The sequence below is a fragment of the Rhipicephalus sanguineus genome, chromosome 5 (genome assembly GCF_013339695.2).
Source record: "Rhipicephalus sanguineus isolate Rsan-2018 chromosome 5, BIME_Rsan_1.4, whole genome shotgun sequence".
NCBI classification, from domain to species: Eukaryota; Metazoa; Arthropoda; class Arachnida; order Ixodida; family Ixodidae; genus Rhipicephalus; species Rhipicephalus sanguineus.
In genome coordinates this window covers 66,800,851-66,817,097 of record NC_051180.1, presented here as the reverse complement: position 1 = coordinate 66,817,097, position 16,247 = coordinate 66,800,851, and the positions used below count along the sequence as shown (strand labels likewise).

Sequence of the window (16,247 nt, the reverse complement as noted above, 5' to 3'; positions counted from 1 at the left end):
TCATGTTTACTCCTATTATTTATGTTCGTCACACAGTAACGTCGCACAATACCAACCAACTTCGGGGATCAAGCTAGCGAAACGGCCGCCAGCGCACCATGAGCGTGGCACGTAAGTCATGCTGTACATGACATGCGTGTCATGATTTTCATGTTAACTCGCGTTATTTATCTTCGTTACACAGTCACGTCGCAAGATACCAATTTTGGTGTATATCAAGCTAGCGAAACGGCCGCCATCGCGCCATGAGCGTGTAACGTAAGTCATGCTGTACATGACATGCGTGTCATGATCTTCATGTTAACTCGTGTGTTAGTTATGTCCGTCACACAGTCACATCGCGCAATACCAAATTTGGTGTATATCAAGCTAGCGAAACGGCCGCCAGCGCGCGATGAGCGTGGCACGTAAGTCATGCTGTACATGACATGCGAGTCATGATTTTCATGTTAACTCGTGTGTTAGTTATGTTCGTCACACAGTCACGTCACGCATTACCAATTTCGAGGTAAATCAAGCTAGCAGAACGGTCGCCAGCGCACCATGAGCGTGGCACGTAAGTCATGCTGTACATGACATGCGTGTCATGATTTTCATGTTAACTCGTGTCATTTATGTTCGTCACACAGTCACGTCGCAAGATACCAATTTTGGTGTATATCAAGCTAGCGAAACGGCCGCCAGCGCACCATGAGCATGGCATGTAAATCATGCTGTACATGACATGCATGTCATGATTTTCATGTTAACTCGTGTTTTTATGTTCGTCACACAGGCACGTCGCGCAATACTAATTCCGGGGTAGATCAAGCTAGCGAAAGGGCCGCCAGCGCCCCATGAGCGTGGCACTTAAGTCATGCTGCACATGACATGCATGTCATGATTTTCATGTTAAATCGTGTTATTTATGTTCGTTACACAGTCACGTCGCAAGATACCAATTTTGGTGTATATACAAGCTAGCGAAACGGCCGCCAGCGCGCCGTGAGCGTGGCACGTAAGTCATGCTGTACATGACATGCGTGTCATGGTTTTCATGTTAACTCGTGTCATTTATGTTCGTCACACAGTCACGTCACAAGATACCAATTTTGGTGTAGAACAAGCTAGCGAAACGGCCGCCAGCGCACCATGAGCGTGGCACGTAAGTCATGCTGTACATGACATGCATGTCATGATTTTCCTGTTATGACTCGTGTTATTTATGTTCGCTACACAGTCACGTCGGAAGATACCAATTTCGGTGTATACAAAGCTAGCGAAACGGCCGCCAGCGCGCTATGAGCGTGGCGCGTAAGTCATGCTGTACATGACATACGTGTCATGATTTTCATGTTAACTCGTGTGTTTTTATGTTCGTCACACATTCACGTCACTCAATACCAATTTCGGGTTAGATCAAGCTAGCGAAATGGCCACCAGCGCACCATGAGCGTGGCACGTAAGTCATGCTGTACATGACGTGCGTGTCATGATTTTAATGTTAATTCGTTATTTATGCTCGTCACACAGTCATTTCGCAAGATACCAATTTTGTTGTATATCAAGCTAGCGAAACGGCCGCCAGCACACCATGAGCGTGGCATGTAAATCATACTGTACATGACATGCGTGTCATGATTTTCATGTTATGACTTGTCATTTATGTTCGTCATACAGTCATGTTACACCATACCAATTTTGGTTACATTCGATTAACCAAGCGACCAGGAGAGCACAAAGTCGTAATAATAATAATAAGAATATCTGGTGTTTTACGTCCCAAAACCACGATATGATATGAGAGACGCCGTAGTGGAGGGCTCCGGAAATTTCGACCTTCTGGTGTTCTTTAACGTGCACCTAAATCTAAGTACACGGGCCTCTACCATTTCGCCTCCATCGAAATGCGACCGCCGCGGCCGGGATCGAACCCGCGACCTTCGGGTCAGCAGCCGAGCACCGTAACCGCTATACCACCGCGGCGGACAGCACAAAGTCGTAGGCGGCTAGATAGATAGATAGATAGATAGATAGATAGATAGATAGATAGATAGATAGATAGATAGATAGATAGATAGATAGATAGATAGATAGATAGATACGCTCAAAGTCGCAGAAGTTCGCTAAGAAATGCTTCGCATTTAATAAAGGTACTGTCAACGGTTTCGTACTCTTTACGTCAATTTCCCCGTTGGGTGCATTGCTCGATTTGTAAGCAAGGGCCTAGGTGGACGATGTACGTAGTCACCGAAGAAGAAGAAGGCTTATCTAGTCCTTTCAACGGTGTTCCGCGAATGAGCCGGGGAGAACATTGTTCCGTTGTTCAGTAGTGGTAGTACACGTACTGCAACTGGTACGTGTAGACGTAAAATATGGGCACTCCGCTCGCAAAATCAACACGTGAGCACCACAAAAAATAAAGAAAAAGAAGGAAGATGCAGCGGAAGGGGGTTCATGTTACTGCGGTAGCGCCTGCGGGAAGTGCAGGTGATGCAAGTGAGTAGTGCCCGATGGGAGACGCTACTGTTCTGCTTCACAAGTGCGGCAACACCGCAGGCTGGAAACGGCGTCCATTACTCATTGTTACTCCATCAGAGACGGCGACCAGACACCACGACATCATCAGCAGTCGTGAAACAGGGACACGCAAATCGAGCATGAGTTATCACCGGGGCTCTTTGGACGCTGCCACAAAGCGTCATCTGAGCAGTACACGGGGACCTATTACACTAGAAGTGACACTTGGGATAAAACAAGAAGGTAGCTAGAACCACTGCATTGATCTTTTTTATACTACTTTTGAGGTATACATTACCTTTCACCTCCTAACTCTACAGCTTCTCCGTTTCGACACTTTTTTTTTTTTACATGGCCTTTCTACGACAATGCATAGAAATTATTTCGTAGACGTTTATTTCTGTATGCTCTCCTCTTCTAACGGTCTTTCTGAGTCGTGTTATCTTTATACAGGAAACCATGGAACACGTAAAAAATATTATTAGACGCAGGCCTTGCTGTTGATGGTTGTAAATGCTTCTATTTATCATTGCTGCCGTTCTAATGCTTTATAGGTGTAATAAATCATAAAAAAAGGTATAGGGGCAATTTTAACCTTTACAAAGCACTTCATTCTTTAGCCACATATCCTCAGAATACACGTGGGGCGCCCTCACTGGCTGCCCTTAAAGTGAGTTGTGTAGCATTTGTTGAACTTAAAAAGAAACATCAACACATAAACTACGCAAGAAACTCATTGGCCTCTGTCTCGCTCCAGTTTTCGACACAGATTAATTCAAGGTAAAAGAGAGTTCATTCATGAAATTTAGCTTTAATATTTTGAACAGATAACGTCAGGGCAATTTATGTTTCGTTTATCGGATACATCACACAGCCCGTCACGGTTGCTTAGAGGCTGACGTGTTGCGCTGATAAGCTCGAGAACTTCGTGAAAAATGATCCGTCAATTTGGACGCTGTAGTTGCATTGGACAAATAATAGCTTGTGTACGTGTAAAAATAATGTATCTTTCTGCTTGTATCATAACTATATCCGAAGCTTTCGTATGGCCACTTACTTTCCACACTATTCACAATAAATAAGCCCGGTGCACGCGATTCCCGCGTAGTTCCTTACACTATTGCTAGGGTCGCATCTGATTCAATCTGGAAAGAGCGCAGCGAGTAGCTACAGCAAATAACAAAAAAAAAAGGCTCATCGCATACTCCATTTAACTCACCATAATAAAACTTCAGATGTTACCTGGACGCCCTTTGAACGAGCGCGGGAACTGGTTTCTAGTAGTAGCCATCCAAATTAGTTAATGACAGTCGAAGGTTCGGTATTACCACCGTGCATTCCTCTGTCCGCTCATGTGCAAAAAACGGGACAGGCAGGCCATACTGCGATACAGTTCGGGCGAACTTTTCTCGCCTCTAATCTTCCGCCATTGCCGTGCAGCGAAATGGCACGCAGGGTAATTAGTAGCAGCAGCCAGTGATTCATTAAAGAAGCGTCGTTAGGTGGAGCGGCAACTTTGGCTGCCCATTCCCGATGGCTTATTAGCTATGCGTCCAAAGTCCAAAAGAGGGGTAAAGGCGAAAAGGGGCCCCCCTGCCCAACATAGAGCTGGCCTCACCGCACCTCTTTGCGCAAACTGCGTGCCTCGGCGATGAAAAAAGGGAGGAGGCTGAAAGGTGGATGGAAGAAGAATCTGCATCCATACAGAACTTCCAGCGCATCGTGGTGTGGAGGAAAGTAACCTTCGATGCACCTGGAATTACTAATCCAGGCCCGTAATGAACTTTTTCTCCCGCTTAACGATATTACGTATGGCTTAGCGGCGCTGGCGTTCACCTGGGAAGAAGCAAAGACTGAGGTGCGATCAATTCTCTGAAGTTTGCTGCGGCAGTCCTCAACTTATTGCTTATCGGTGATTGCCGTATATATCATGGATCATTTGGGAGTCTTTTCTGAATGCCGTTTCGCTCTTACGATGATACCAGGTAAAGTCGTCTGCTGAATCCCCAGGTTTTTCTAAAAGAAATACTTAAATTGGGTTTGCAGGGGGATAAGCACCCAACTTGAGCCGTTAGCGCAACAACGTAGCATGGGAGAATAATGAATGAGGTAATTATCGATTAAGACACACGCATAGCCAGACATCGACTTTATGTATTCACGCAGCCAGTAGATGAGATCCATGCACCACGTTGCGAGAAAACAAGGGTTAATTAAAAAAAATGAACAGTTATGTATGTGTAACAGGTGAAATCAAGTACTTGCTTAGTGAACAAGTTAAGTTTGGTATAAAAAAAAGAGACACGGGCACGTTCGCAGAATGTCAAAACTTCAGCGCAAGAAGTGCATAGCAGACAAGCAGCCCGCTCCCACACCTTGTTCGCAGAGTGTCTGGAATTCGAGTAGAACACGTTATTGACTAGAACGTTAACATCTATCTTGTGTTTCTAGGGACTAATATGAAAGACAGCGCTGGAACGCTCTTAAAGTGGAATTTAAGTATACGCAAGATATATTTTCTGAGCCAATGTTGTTTAAAATGTTGCTGAGAAGTTCGGAAGGTCCTAAAAGAAAGGCTATATTGAATAACGCAGGTAGGGATGCGTAAGCGGGACATGTTTCAGGAAGTCCTTTAAGCAGAGCACCGTGACCCTAACACAGGCCACTTTTTAGCTATTGCGCTGTGTCCCTTAAATTCGAATCAACGGGTCTATGCTTCACGGGATGCGGCTACGCTGGTTGAATTGTAAAATGTCCGTAGAGACGTTGATTCGTTTGAAACCAAAATGAAGAAAGGCCACAACAGGTCGCAGTAGACCTAAGAGACAGAAAATGAATTTTAGTGCTCTGCGAATATATATATATATATATATATATATATATATATATATATATGGGGTCATTCCACGCCAACTGTCCCAGTCGGGGCACTCGACAAAAAACAATTTCTTTTAAAAAATCTGAGAAAATTACATCATTGTATTGTTTTGCTGTGGGGGCAATACAAACCAACTGAATTTTCTGCATAAAAAAAAAGAGGCGGTGTATTCTTAGCACATGATTTTCAGTTTCTTTTGTTAGTACGTTATATTGTTTATTAGCTATCACGGTGATAATAAACAGAGGTAAAAATGTAACAACGTTATTGCTTAGATAAGTCACAATTCCCCCAATAATGAATCGCGTTACTTATCGCATGGGGCTCTCAGAATCAACGGGCGTCAAAATAAGTTAAGTCTGAACGTTCATGTAAACCTGAGAAATGAGGCGTGAGCGTGGACGTTTATAGCGGATCCATACGAAGTTCATCTATGTATACCGCAAGGGACGGCGCACGATCTGACGACGTTATCCTTACGTCGTCCGAGAGCCTGCGGACGGAATATGCCAAGCTGTTTTTGACATCTTAATTTGGGTGGTTGCGGGCAGCAGATTTTTGGTTAAAATAGGATTTGTCAGTCTGGTAACATGTAGTTTTAGAGCTGTTATGGGATCACTATAACACAGGATTTTTGTGGCGTAGTTTTACGCCGCCGCCGCCTCCGGTGTGCGTAAGCAATGTAATAAGCCACGCGATTCATTGTTGGGGTAATCGTGGCATATCTAAGCCAATGACATTGTAATATTTTTACCTCTATTTCTTATCACCTTGATATGTAATTAACAATATAACGTACTAACAAAAGAAACTGAAAATCGTGTGCTATGAATACACTACCTCTTTTTTATGCATTGAATTCAGTTGGTTTGTACTGTTCCCACAGCAAAACAATGCAATGGTGGGACTAAACTTCAAAAATTTTGTCTCAACTAAAACAGAAACTACTTTGATTAAACTTTACGTGGGCAAAGTCTTTATGATTCTCAATCCTATGCGTTTTTCCGCTTGTTTTTTCTTGGACCCCCTTAGGTTGCTACAGACGTCTCAACATAGGCAGTGTAGCGTTTTTGCCAAGTTCAGGATTTATTTTAAAGCCTATTCGCCGTACACATGTAAAATAAAAATATTAGAAGATAGTACGTTTTATGGAACGTTTTATAGATTTAATTTCTGCATTTGGTCGATAACTTTCTTTTGTAAAAAAATTCCCGAAAACACGACAACTTACTAAATTTTACCTACGCGTTAAGAAGTAATAAATATAAGCCTCTTATAAGGAACTGCCCTATAATGAAACCACGAGGCCCGAAAAACGCTAGAAAGCAAGTGTTGAAAGAATGCCTGGAACAGTCGATTTATAGCGAATTTTTTGTTCGTACCAGGTTTTCCAACATTTCGTGAAATTTTCAAATGGCGCTCACGTCCCCAACAATGTTTTGCCGCTCAAATTATTTTGGGAAATTACTGTATTACTAATGTCTATATGTGTGTAAGTTTCTGACATTTTTTAAAAGAAACTGATTTTTGTCGAGCGCCCCAAGTGGGACAGTTGGCGTGGAATGACCATATATATATATATATATATATATATATATATATATATTATATATATATATATATATATATATATATATATGTATATATATATATATATATATATATATAGTATATATATATATATATATATATATATATATATATATATATATATATATATATATATATATATATATATATATATATATATATATATATATATATATATATTAGGCCCATTGTCTTGGTCTAAACAGCCAACGTTTGCAATATTACTACAAGAGCAGGTCACACATAGTCGCCGCTATGTGTTTTTCACTGCGTGTTACGCTTATTTAATATTTCACTCAAGCAGCCACGCTTTGTTAAGCCTCTGCAAAGACGCCACTTGCAGCGCGCTGCTCAAACACAAAAAAGGAGGCATGAAAAGGACACACAGGCATACACAGGACATGTGTGTTTAGAATAACAGAGAGCTGAGCTAGTCGGTAAGCATTCATTCTAAAATGACAGGGCGTGCAAACACGGAGACAGGAAAGAAGTCAGGACACCACAAACGCCGTTTGTGGTGTCCTGACTTCTTTCTTGTGTCCGTGTTTGCACGCCCTGTCTTTTTAGGACATGTGTGTCCTCTTCACGCGTTTGTTCTTTTCACACAAAACAAGGAACACACAGGAATGCCTGTGTGTTCTTTTCGTGCGTCCTTCTTCGTCTTTGAACAGCGCGCTGCAAGTGTCGACTGCACATAACCAACTAGCCCCTACTTAGCCGATCGAAGCTCTGCTCTTTGTTTGCACCACAGCATTCCTTGCCTTCTGTGCTTTTCGCACACAGCTCCTCCCAAGAGGTTTGACTTCACCTACGAGCGGGTGTCGGCGCACGTGACGAACCTGTCGTGCGAGGCGGACGGCGTGTTCCCACAGCCGACGCTGTTCCTCTACCAGAGCAGCGGCCGGGACCCCGTGTCGCGACCTGTGGCATCGGCGCCTGCCAGAATGGCAGCCCCAACCCCCGCGGAAGGCGCTGCCGGCTACCACGTGCGCCTGACGTACGCGCTCGACAGCCGCACGCTGGACGTGTCCGGGCACGTAGAGTACGTGTTCGAGTGCGTGCTTGCCATCCCGGAGACCAACTATAGGCAGCAGCGACGGCTAGAGTTTGAACCCGGTAAGGATGGCACAATAAAAAACAAGCAATAGGTAGCAATTTTTTATGATAATCCCAGATATGCTAGCCTGGTTTATCGCCTGGCTTGCTGCTCCAGCTGCCGGGTGATGACTATGATATATACAATGACCACATAAGCACACACGTAATACGTACGGTCGCAGATACACATATATACACAAAAGAGTCATTTATAAAGTTTTGTTAAGGTGAGTAGTTCGCTCGGGCACACTGTCGGGCGCTTATAAGGTTATAAGGTTATAAGGTATACTCGCCCAAGTGTCGCATTCGCTGTTTCTGTATGATTCGCACCACTCCGTTCAAAATGCATTAGCACTATCAAGTCCGTATTACTGCAGTTCTGGCGGCTTGTTTGAGCAGGAGTTGCATATACTTGGCACAGAGCAATTATTAAAGCAAAGAAAGCAACGATGTGTGTTGAGCAAAAACGGGAATGAGTTAGAGTACTGCGTGCTGCACCACAAAAGAGCTTGCTGAAATGCAAGAATTCTGAATGTGATCCAGAATGTTGGCTTTTCTTAGCATTCTGAGGCAGACTGAGACATCAAAGCAACAATGTCGGAAGTGTGAAACTTTTTATCGCGTCCCCAAGAGGAGCGCGATTTCTCCTAGCATGAAACGAAGTTTTCAGCGAACAGAAAGAAAGCGCAGTTCTCTATTTTGGGTCCACGCGTGTTTGTTCACACTCCAAGCAAAGCTTTGAAGGAAGACGCTGGATTTAAGAAGCGCCGTGCACACAAGGCGCCTTCGTATATAGGCCACAACGGCAGGCTTGAAGAATTTTCGGAATGCAACGAGCGAATATCCGAACGACCGAATGCAGCAGGCTGTTTCCTAAGCACGGGCATGAGGAATGGAGAAAAATGATATCAATCGGCAAACATCGTACCCATCTAAGTCCTTCGAGGATACGTGCTCTTTGCAAAGAAGCGAATCGGCGGGAATTTAAACAGCTTCCCGGGAACCGAACCATCTCGGCATTATTCCGACACGTACGTTGACAGAACGAATGCGATGAGACGGCTGGTGGGAGGCAGGGTTTTATTTGAAGTGTGGCGTTTGCGCATTTCGATGAAAAAACTTCAAGCACGGCCCGAGTGCCGCGACAGAGAATCTTCGATGTTTCGTTTTTCCTATCAGGTACTGTCCTCAGCTCTGCAAGCCATATCGTCTGGGATACAAACTGCCGCTTTCCCTTGTAGAAAGCCTTGTGCGCGAAGTTCAATCTGCATGTGGAATTCTGGTTTAAAAAAGCGTCGAGGAGGATTGTGGTGGCTTCTCAAGAGGCTCAACGGCACCCATTCTTGCCATTCACGCTTACGGCAGGCGTCGTATTCGCTCATCGCTGCTGAATTGCGCTTACCGCAGCCAACATTTCCTATACTTTCGCTACCGCCATTTTCAAGCTAACCGTGCTACGATAGTCACAGCTTGAGCCTGTCCACCCCGGTGTCGTCCTTGGTAAGACGGCATGCGGTGTACTTGAAGAGACTTTTATATGCTCACTCTCGAACTTCACAGTTCAAGTGCTGTGCTATATAGGGCCGAATTCACAAAACATTTTTTTCGCAAGTGCGTTTTACCACTGGTCAGCCGGATACGCAAAAGATATGTCCCGGACCGTGCTTCGTTGAAATATTCCCCTACGGAAATTTTGAGGGAGGACGTTTTTTTTTTTTTTTTTTTTTAATGCGGGCACTGGTTTCTGTGCGCTGCACTATCGACTCGGTGGAATTCCAGGCCTATTAGTGCATGCTTGACGTCATGCTTATAATGTAAACTGTCACTGTGCTAAGCTTGAGGAGGCGGCCGGGATGCAAAAACACCCGTGTACTTAGCATTAATTACACGTTGGTGAAACCGAGGCGGTCAAAATTATTCCGGATTCCTGCACTACGGCGTGCCTTTGTATATGTCGTGGTTTTGGCACGTGAAACCCCTGAAATTAACTAATTATTTATTGGAAAACATCGCTTTTCCTTCCTTCTCAACCACATTGGCCGACAGTGTTGGAGCAAAGCACGTCATATTCATAAAAGCCTAGTCGCCTCATATTACTAACATGTACATACGGAAAATATGCGAGTGAAGGAGGCCTATAAGAATGATGACGTTGGAGTAACATACTCCACCGTCATAACAATTATGACGGTGGAGTAACATACGTCGGCGTGTTGCGCTATGATAATTACTTATTTATAACTTTTATTGAAAGAAACGCATGGTCAGTCGTCGGTCGACTATATTGAATAACCTAAGTCGATTTTGAAGTAGGTTATTGCAACGTCTTCATTTCCTTAACTGGTTCATATTATAAATTACTGCCAGTTTTCTTTTTTTTTTCTTTGTTGTAGCAATCACATGGAAAATCATGGTGGCTTCACACCGTCACTGTGCACTAACGTGAGCGGCGCTTGTGCTGCCCTCGAATCGAAGGTTAGAAGGTTTCGAGAAGTCGTTTAGTTAGAAAAACAAACAAGCAAATTAAATGCATTAATTTCTAAATTGCAATAAATAGAAACGTTTCTTTACAAATCACGTACTTTATGCTGCCCAACGCAGACATTTTCGGAGCTAGCCACAACTTCGCTTTGCCGCATGCGGTATCACAGGGGCACCGGCCTAACTGTCGTGCATAAACTTTTAGGCCAAGCCTCCGCCGAGTCGCTCCAGCGCTAATTGGTCTTTTCCGTGCTGCAGAAACACGGGCACGCGTCCGCGTTCCTAATTTGAACAAACGGCCCACCGCTGCTCGTCGTGCGGGAATATGTGTAGTAGCCGGACGTGCCGCTGTATACGCGAACACGACCCGACAAATTGCGTCGAAACCGACGAACGCTGCCCTGTTTCAGGCAGCAGCGCGAGTAAAGCGAGGTTCCGAAATGAGAGGACCACGGCAGGAAGGTCCGACGTCACGACTAAGCTGCCGGAGGGACCACTGGTGGACTTTGTAGAGCGGGTTAAGGAAAGATGCCTACGTCCACGTATGCAAACATACGCGGCGAAGGACGACGCTTGACGGTGCCCCTGAGACTTGGTGCTGTTCTCTTTTTGTTGCTGCTCTGTGACCTCTTAGGGCTAAACATGTATGGTGTTTATCTGTACATGAGTGAGGCGTATCGTGAATACCATGAGCCTTCATGGCCTTTCCGCGTTTTTTTGTTTTTTTTGCGCGCTGTGCAATTCAACGTGCAGTTTTTCTTCTGATCGTTGATATTTATTGCCCTGTAAAAAAACAACTAGAAAAATAATGCTTTTTCTCACGTGGTTCAGGACGATTGGTCAGCACAGCGAGCCGACTTTACACCGTGGACATTTTGCTGAGGGTGCTGACAGGCGTGTTCGCACTGATGGATCTCGCATAGCAACCGGCGCACTAGCAGGAATGACGTCGCTGGAATCAAAGTAAGTACTATACGTGCTGCGATTTGCAGTGGAACGCACGATCTTGTTTTTCAACCCTTTCCGCATGAACGAGAGTAGCAATTTACGACAGTGTCTATGTGAATGATACTACACTTTCACTTCGCTCACAGTTACACAATTAGGTAGGGAGAGAGGACGGAGCACAGAAAAGCTTCGTTATGCAGTTCGAGAAACGCGCTGTTGTTAATCACATGACAGCAGTCGATGATCATTGCCCTGACACTGTGATACATTTCTATACGCATCTCAAGGTAACGTGAAAGAAAGCGCGGCCTCACGTAACTGTAATTATAGACAGTTAAAACAAAATAACGCTTCGTATCCAATTAGCGATGCTACTTAGAAATAATAACACACTTTTCTAGAACGTTTAGCGTCATTACGGCTTTACTAGCCACTACACGTCAAAACAAATTTATAGACAACGTATTTTATTTTTGATCTCCTAACTGTGGTCAAGCATGTGAACCAAATATTGTGCATTTGTGCATGTCGGAATCTAACAAAACGTGTATATATATATATATATATATATATATATATATATATATATATATATATATATATATATATATATATATATATATATATATATATATATATATATATATATATATATATATATAGGACGTGTCATTATTCAGGGAATGAACTGCGGGCTGCATTGGAACAAACAAGACCAAAATGGGAATTCATGATTACAAAAATATGTTGTTAGGTTTTCAAGAAGCATGTCCCAAACGGCGAAACACAGCCAACACACATGGCCAATATACAATCCCACATACCAGATTTTCCTCATGAAATACGTCATTTTAGACGGGTCTACATAGGAAAAATTTAAGGCGAATTGTCCTTATGCGAACTGCTGGTAACGTACGAGTAAATACGGTATTTTTCATTGCATTTAAATTATATCAAGTTTGTTATATCAAAAATATACTTATTTTGCACGCAAATACACTATGGCAACAATATTATCGTTTATACCATTCATGCCTTAACACACACGACGTGTACGGCATGGCATACATATAACATGCCATTGATCTTTGCCATGCATCTGGTTGGTTTCTTTAGTCGCGGACGCAATCGGCAGATACGCTTCGGTCATATAGGCAGGGCCTCTACCTTCTTTAGTTGCAGTCGATTATAAATAGATACAGTTAAAGTGACATTGGTTCGCCAAAAAGTGCATTCATTATGAAGCGTCACGATTTTTTTAAATAGAAAATAAATGAAGGAGCTGTTGTCACCATTGCTTGGTGACGGCTACCCCTTTCCAAGTAGCTGTTAGGATAAAAATTAAGAAACATAAATAATCTATATACATATATACAGTCCCACAAGTTCAAGAACTTTCGTTTCAACACAGCGCACATACCGTCGCGGTGCAGTCTTTCAGTATAGTCCGCACAGTAACCATCGCAAATATTGGTGTCCTCAAAAAAACGCTGGAGCACTTTCATTGCTTTGCGGTTTATCCTAGCCGGTCATGGGCCTAGTATTTTCGCTAACGAAAACGCTCGCTCAGAATCCAGCGCGTGAAGTTCCTGTTCGAATCGCTGTCTATGTGTGTAGTACTTAGGGCAGTCGAGCAACAGATGATGAACATCCTCGTCGTCATGGCCGCATGAACATGTTGACGACGATGCACGCTGAATCCGAAATAAGAAGTGTTTTGTATAAGCTGTTCCGAGTCTCAGGCGATGAATGAGTGTGTCGGTACGTCTTGAGAGCTGGCGGTCTAATTGACACGATATATTCTGTTCTCGATTAGGAGCCTCGCACATGCTAAGCAAACTTTGTTTTCTTCTTTACTGCAGACCAAAGAACCAAGTAGGAGGATCGCGTGCATTTCACAACGTCGAATGTAGAACGACGTCCTTGCCCGGTATGCCGTCGCTTGAAAGAGAGCGGTGGTCGAAACGTCGGTCACCGCGCCCACTATGTCGCCCGTCACGGACATCCATGTCCACAAGCATCAGTGCCTCCTGTTCAAGCGTGCAGAGCGCAAGCGTGTGCTCGTCTTCGATGCGCGAACATCTACGCGCGTGCACTTGTGTGTGTGTGTGTTTTCGTTTTGCGCGCTTGTGACTCGCTCTCTATCTCCACAGCGACGTTGGACAGCAGAGCACATCCGAAACGTCACATTGCAGTCCGCGTCACCGTTCGCTTCCGAAACTTCCCATTTCCGAGTAATGCCTCTATTATTTTCTTAAACATGTCGCACTCTCTTAAGACTCCACATGGCACTTCCTCACTTTCCAGCACGTTGGCCATGTCCCCTCTAATGGACCATACTCTCACAACGTTTGAAAAAAAAATGCATCCGACTCAGTGATTACAGTGTGTAGTCTCTTCTGTCGCTGATTTTGCAGAAGGCCTCGTACGCGCAGCCATCAAACTCACCGTGACATCACCGTCATCTAAAAAAAAGGAAAGAAAGAAAGAAAGAAAGAAAGAAAAAGCGGATGAGAGACACGACGCAGTAGTGTCGGAATAGGCCACGGTAGTGATGACGTTGACGAAAGCAAGTTGTTATGTGACGAACAACATCCACTGTGAAAACTGTCGGTATTCGACATCGTATTTGACGTGCCAGCCTGGTGCACAATTTAAACAAAACAGCTCATTCGGATACCCACGTGATATTTGCGAAGCCTACTCGCAAGGAAGGACAGTTGCCAACTTCCGTCTTGTAAAACGGCTACATTTAATGGCGGCTTTTTATCTTTTGATTGGTCGAACTTGTATGGGCGGTGCCCCGTCATAGGCGATCAGCTTCGAAAACGGCTCGAGAAGCCCCTCATCTCACACAAACCGGCGCCGTGACGGTGACGTAACGGGGAATTTGACGGCTGTATGAACGAGACGTAATGCTGCAGGGCGTGATATTTTTATCAAAAGGGCCGTTGTGGCACTGACACAGAAAAATATTTGAGCATAGTTCAAGAGTTAAATCTACGGTAAGGGTAAAAAAACAGAAATGCTACAGGGCTGGAGCAGCGTAAGAATACGTTAAGCCACAGAAAACGCAGAAAAACCAAATTTTTCGGGAAAAAATGGTGCACATGGTTCAGAAATTATCGATGTCGCGCCCCGAAAGAGCGCCTGTCGCAGAGTACGAAAATGTGTTAGTCAGCTTTTTACTCCGAAGATCGCAATGTTTTCGGGATTTATGCTGTAACTGTCAGTTTTGTAGTAATTTCCAGCTTCAATTTCTGGCGAAGTTGTGATGTGGTAAAGTGCGAATAATAGAACTGACGGCTTGATTTACTTAGTTGATATTTCGGTGTTCTGTTGCGTATGCACAAGCTTCAGCTGTGTACTTTGCACATACACATTCCGGAAGTTTCATGTAGCACACACAGCATAATCGTCATGCAGGGGCAAATGCCAAACGATGCTTCTCAGAACAAAACCGAAGAAAAAGAAGCGTAGTCCAGAAAACTACAAACGCGTACATATAGAACAGTATCGTCCAGTGTAGCGCAGCCACAAAATTCTTATTTGAAAACTGACGGCATTGTGTTTTTAGGCAGAAAATTTTGACTAAAGCTCGACTAGCACTTGCCACAGGGCAAGCGTTTGTCATCGTCCCTTCCCCCAAGAAAGCTGTATTTTGTATGTTTCCGCAAGTTTATATGTAAAAAGTTCCTCCTATAACATGTTATAAAAGTTTGTTCCCACCGATATCAAGCGTGTTCTTTCTCACTCTCGCCTAATGGAGCGCCATTTCTACTGTCACACGGAAAAGTGAAGACGTGAGTACATCCATCCATCTAAGCTTCATCGACATTAGAGACATAGAATTAAGAAGAGCAAGCAAGGTCAAGGAAGCGATTAAATTTTGCATAGGAAAGGAGGGGGTGAACGAGAAGAAAGAATAAAATGGAAGAGATAGGACTAATGTTGATCACTTCTTGAGTTTCCTGCCAAAAGAAGCTCTTAGAGGTCTGCTGAGTGTATGCGTGAATTCGTGCGAAATGCAGGAATTCATGTTCTGGGCTGGTGTGGCACTTGGCCATGGTTTAAGCACGCTCGTCAAAATGAATTGTGTGTACAGTTTATCCAACAAGAATTCAAGTAGAACGAATTGGTTGTATTAGCGGGGAGAAAATGGTAAGAAGAAATTCCACACACGTAACTGTCAAAGCAAGGAGTCTTACTAGAGCCAAGGATGACACCAATAGCGTTTAGCAAACAATAATTTTGAATTGCAGCGGGCGTGACCTTGTGCTATCTAGAACATCACAGAAGCAGTGAGATTTCCCAGGAAACAGTTTCAGAAAGCAGGAAAGTTCAAGTCAGCGAAGGTGCTGTTAAGAGCTTTTTCTGGCAGGAGCACTTCGAAGGAATTACAGAGCATAACTACAAGAGTTGAAGCAATCTCTTATTAGATGTAAGTTTCAGAAACTGGACTTTTTTAAATTAAATGTGTTAAGGGAAAGGTTCATGCCTATACATGGCTCCGGTTACTCCTCTTCCCTTACTTATTAATTATCGTCACGAACTTATAAATAAAAGTAGACTCACTCACGACAATGTCCTTTTAAAAGGAACGTTCTCACGTCATGCATAATTTCCGCGTGATGACAACAACGAAGAATGGTCAAAGTGAAACGCTTGCGTCTCCCCTATATTTTATGAAGAAAGAAGGCATACTGGACGAGTTGAGTTAGTTGAAATTCACAGTACCTGAACGCAGCACGAG

At 43.7% G+C, this 16,247-nt stretch overlaps 1 protein-coding gene across 7 annotated transcripts in view; it reads left to right on the top strand.

The window, feature by feature from the left end:
* Window positions 1-16,247, top strand: part of LOC119393715 (uncharacterized) — a 180,773-nt gene that overhangs the window by 80,971 nt on the left and 83,555 nt on the right. Inside the window, exons 3-5 of one of the 7 annotated variants that reach the window (XR_007416365.1) lie at window positions 7,751-8,083; window positions 11,378-11,509; window positions 13,357-14,505. The exons of 3 other annotated variants lie outside the window; for them this stretch is intronic. Coding sequence is in view for 3 of the 4 variants with exons in the window: in XM_037660835.2 (XP_037516763.1) it covers window positions 7,751-8,083; window positions 11,378-11,469 (425 nt within the window). In the remaining variant the exon portion in view is untranslated. Of the gene's footprint in view, window positions 1-7,750; window positions 8,084-11,377; window positions 11,510-13,356; window positions 15,223-16,247 lie in introns of those variants that run through there. 3 more of the 7 variants (XM_037660835.2, XM_049416326.1, XM_049416325.1) reach the window with 3 other exon arrangements.